This window comes from Staurois parvus, unplaced genomic scaffold (genome assembly GCF_062004578.1).
Source record: "Staurois parvus isolate SC_StPar_1 unplaced genomic scaffold, SC_StPar_1.0 ptg001670l, whole genome shotgun sequence".
NCBI lineage: Eukaryota > Metazoa > Chordata > Amphibia > Anura > Ranidae > Staurois > Staurois parvus.
The window spans coordinates 442501-447500 of record NW_028319466.1 but is presented as its reverse complement, the minus strand read 5'-3'; the positions used below and the strand labels follow the sequence as shown (position 1 = coordinate 447500).

General features: G+C 42.1%; 1 protein-coding gene across 1 annotated transcript in view; it reads right to left on the bottom strand.

The window, feature by feature from the left end:
• IFT122 (intraflagellar transport 122) overlaps positions 1 to 5000 on the bottom strand; it is a 135756-nt gene that overhangs the window by 72681 nt on the left and 58075 nt on the right. Inside the window, exon 17 of the mRNA XM_089663342.1 lies at positions 2400 to 2561. Coding sequence (XP_089519468.1) covers positions 2400 to 2561 — 162 coding nt within the window. The remainder of the gene's footprint in view (positions 1 to 2399; positions 2562 to 5000) is intronic.

Sequence of the window (5000 nt, the reverse complement as noted above, 5' to 3'; positions counted from 1 at the left end):
TTATTACTTTTTTTCTTTTTTACATACTGTCACCCTAGCAGTACAGTGTCACCATGGTGACACTGTACTACTTGTGGAGGGGGGGGGGGGGGGGGGTGATGAAGATTTTTTTTTTTTTTAAACGGATTGCTTTTACACCCATATAGGATGTAAGAGCAATCATTTCTCTTTCTCCCTGTCTGCATTCTTGCAGTCATTGAGAAGTACTGAGTGAGCTGTGATTGGTTGGCTGTTGTGAATAGCCTTGTACCATGTGACCTCTGTGATCATTCACAGATTTCACACATAGTAAGCAATGATGTCACAAGTGACATCTTGCTTACTACTTTGCATGTGATCACTGATTGGCCAATCAGTGATCACATGATCGGGACCTCGTACAGAGGTCTGGAGGACACAGCGGGCACCGGATCGCGGTGCTGCGCGCTCCCGGGGAGCACGCACAAGCAGGGTGCGGGGAGGCCGTTTATATACAACGGCCGGTCGGGAAGTGGTTAAATATTTTTGGCACTTGGAAGTTTTTCAATTACTTACTGTGTGGATCACAAGTGGACTCAATTTAAAAAGATTCATATTTTTGTATATTGGTGTTTAATGCAATTTTCATATTTTAGTGCAACACAATGTATAGGTATAACAATTTATTCATTCCTGATCTAGACGTGACAAAGGAATCAACTGGAGTTTATTTACTAAAACTGGAAAGTGCAAAATCTGATGCAACTCTGCATAGAAACCAATCAGCTTCTAGCATTTACTGCCAAAGCTTAACCACTTGACGCTGATGTAACACAAATATGCAGCCGCACTGCACTGGGATTTTTGCCATGGGGCCACATATTTGCCTATCTCCCTTTGTGCTGGAAGCGCGGAGCAGGGCGCTCTCCCAGCACCGAAACTTGGGTCTCACTGGAAGCCCTGGGTCTTGTACTAATGATAGGGAACCAGAACTCCTGATTTCGGGTCACCTGATCGCTGTGATAGCCTCTGATTGGCCATCACAGTGATCAGTCACTGTGAAGCCTGCACCCCTGCTTTCTCCTGCTAAATGGAGGAGAGAGGGAGAGAGACACATTTTATCTCTCTCTCTCTCTCTCCTTGCAGAGAAAAACAAAAAAATGGAATTAAAAAAAAATATTAAATAAAATATATATATATATAATATATAATAATATATATATATAATAATATATATTTATTAATTAAAAATAAACAAATACCCAGATCAAAGTTTGACATAGGTCAGTGCCAGGGTTAGTGTTTGGGTCAGGTAAGGGTCAAAGGTCAAGGTCAGGAACAGGATTTTTTTTTTTTTAAAAAATAAGTATTTGGGTTAGTTAGTGTGTGTTTTAAGTAGAACAAAAAAAAAAAAGAAGCAAAATGCGCACTATTGTTTCTGGGCTGTACTATGGGAAAGAATTTATTTTGGGTGGTTCTTTGGTGGTAGGTTGTGGTAGTAACAAGATATATACAGCTAAATAATTACAAAAAAAAAAGATTTTTTTTTCTAGTATTTTGGGCCAGTTTTCCTTTGATTAAGAAAAAAATTAAAAAAAAAAAACACAGGAAATATCCACAACCATTCACCACCAAATAAAAGCCCAGTTTGTCCTGGAAAAAAAAAACGGTATAATTTATCTGGATATACAAAGTAGCCATAATGATGTACAGGACAGGATTATAACTTTTTTTTTTTTTTTAAAAAGGTTGAACTGGAAGGCCTGGTGGCCAGCTCCAGGAAACGTCTGACCTCTGTGATTGCCAACAAGGGATTTGCCACCAAGTACTCCTAGATTGTAAGCTCCACGGAGCAGGGCCCTCGAACTCCTGGTGTATCGCATTGTATTGTTACTGTACTGTCTCATGTATTGTCTCCCATTGTAATGTACAGCGCCGAGCAAACTATTGGCTCTATATAAATCCTGTATAATAATAATAATGTTTTGTGAAGGGGATCAAATCCTTATTTCCCTCATGAACATGCAGATCAGTCATCATTTGTTAGACACGCATTTCTTTTGAATTTTTTGTTGCTATTCTGTCTCTCTGTGTTACAATACATCGAACATTCGATTTTTAGACCGATCACTTCTTTGTGAGAGGCAAACATTCAAAATCAGCCGGGGATCAAATACTTATTTCCTTCACTGTACATTAAGATCAGCGAGGTTATCCCTTTGGCATGAAGGGGTTAACTGAACAAGCTGAAGTTAGAAGCCGATTGGCTACCATGCACAGCTGCATCAGATTCCAGAGTGCACCAGTTTTAGTAAATCTCCCCCAATGTCTACATCCTAAAAATAAGTTGTGCTTCAGTCCTACTTTAGGAACTGCAAGTACAAGCAGTGTCGGGGCACGTGTCCTAGAAGAGGAGATATTCAGCATTCGATGAACAGTACCTTGGCGTACTCAAACATGCGCAAGTCTGTGTACATATCCAGCGCTCGGTTCTCTTGCCCACCCTTCTTGTAGAGCTTGGCTGCCTCGTGGAACTTGCCCTGATAGGCGTAGACATCCGCCAGGAACAGGTCATCATTGGCATCTCCACGTTTTTTACGTTCCTAGGAGATAAAAAAAAAAAAAAAAAGAGAAGAATTTAAATAATATATTTATAGCCCTTTTCTAACAAGTGGACCCCCGATTATTGCTTTTACGCTTTTTTCTCAATTACCTTAGTTAACAGTCCTTGATATAACAAACACAAAAGGAACATGTAGAACAGGGGTGGGCAAACTTTTTGACTTGAGGGCCGCAATGGGTTCATATATTGGACCCGGGGGCCGGACCAAGAGTAGATGAATGATGTGTATGTGTCATCCATAGTAAGTATAGTAATATTCCCCCATAGTAAGCATAGTAATTCATCCCCCATATAGTAATTCATCCCCCATATAGTAATTCATCCCCCATAGTAATTCATCCCCCATATAGTAATTCATCCCCCATAGAAATTCATCCCCCATAGTAATTCATCCCCCATATAGTAATTCATCCCCCATATAGTAATTCATTCCCCATATAGTAATTCATCCCCCATATAGTAATTCATCCCCCATATAGTAATTCATCCCCCATATAGTAATTCATCCCCCCTATAGTAATTCATTCCCCCTATAGTAATTCATCCCCCATAGTAATTCATCCCCCATATAGTAATTCATCCCCCATATAGTAATTAATCCCCCATATAGTAATTCACCCCCCATAGTAATTCACCCCCCATATAGTAATTCATCCCCCATATAGTAATTCATCCCCCATATAGTAATTCATCCCCCATATAGTAATTCATCCCCCATATAGTAATTCACCCCCCATATAGTAATTCATCCCCCATATAGTAATTCATCCCCCATAGTAATTCATCCCCCATAGTAATTCATCCCCATATAGTAATTCATCCCCCCTATAGTAATTCATTCCCCATATTAATTCATCCCCCATATTAAGTCCCCCCTGTGTCAATTCACTTACCTTTGCTCCGCGCGTTCCTCTCGCCGTGTTCCCGCGCCGTTCCGGTGTAGCAAGAAAATCTGTCTCCTATGAGGATCTGTCCCCCTCGACGTATCTGCGCATGTGCCAGTTTCAGGCATTAGCAGCCGATCGGTGATCTCCGGCACATGCGCAGATACGTCGAGGGGGACAGATCCTCATAGGAGACAGATTTTCATGCTACACCGGTCTTCAGGGCAGACTGTGAGAGGAGCCTAGCGGGAGCCTAGCTCCGCGGGCCGGATTAAAAGGTCCGCCGGGCCGTAGTTTGCCCATTGCTGATGTAGAACCTAACTAAATGATATTTCGTTTGCTAAAGTACTGTGTATCACAAACAATGGCTGTGCTCTTATATAAAATCTATAAAATATTTGTTTTCTCGGTTTTTTTCATCCTTTGTTTTATCTTGGTGCTGTTGATCTCATGCAGCCACATAGGGGTTTATTTACTAAAGCTGGAGAGTGCAAAATCAGTCTCCCTTCTGCATAGAAACCAATCAGCTTCTAACCCCAGCTGGTTCAATTATGCTTTGGCAATAAAACCTGGAAGCTGATTGGTTTCTATGCAGAAGGGAGTCTGATTTTGGACTCTCCAGCTTTAGTAAATAAACCCCTTACTGTCTACAGTACACGCATGTCAGCGATGATTGCATGACATGTCTCAGGGCTTGCTTCCTAATGATGACAATTGTGGACCATGCCTGTCAAATGTGCTTCAGCAGGATCACAGCACAAGATAACAAAAAAAAAAAAAAATGGACAGACCCACGAGGTATTATTTTAAGAAAATCAGCAACTATAAAGAGAATGAAAACTACATTAGGGCTAGGTTCACACTCATGCAGTGCGGTATATCGCATGTGATTCGCTCAGGAACCGCACCGCATTCCTGTGCAAATCACATGCGATTTGTGTGCGGTGCCATATGAGCCATACATGGCTCAAATCGCACTGCATCCGCACCAAAAAGGTGCAGGACCCTTTTTTGGGTCCGCACTAGAATCGGATCGCAGGGGTATTCACACCTATGATCCGATTCTTCACATCACGCCGCGTTTTGCAAACCGATTTCAGGGTATTGGTAACTTAACATACCGATAAGCACTCCTGACCCCTGCACTCAGTGTTATGCACTCCTGTAAATTACGAACTCTCTTCCCTGCACTCTGGGTTCAGGGGTCAGGAGTGCTTATCGCACAGAGCGCAGGGGAGAAGAGATTGTAATGTATAGGGAACAGGAACGCATAATACACTGAGTGCAGGGGTAACACACTTGAGTGCAGGGGTCAGGAGTGCTTATCGCACAGAGTGCAGGGGAGAAGAGTTTGTAATTTACAGGAGTGCGTAACGCTGAGTGCAGAGGTCAGGAGTGTATATCGCACAAAGCGCAGGGGAGAAGAGTTCGTAATGTGCATGAAACGGGATTGCTTAACACACTGGGTGCAGAGGTCAGGAGTGCTTATTGCATAGAGTACAGGGAAGAGAGTTAGTAATGTACAGGAGTGCATA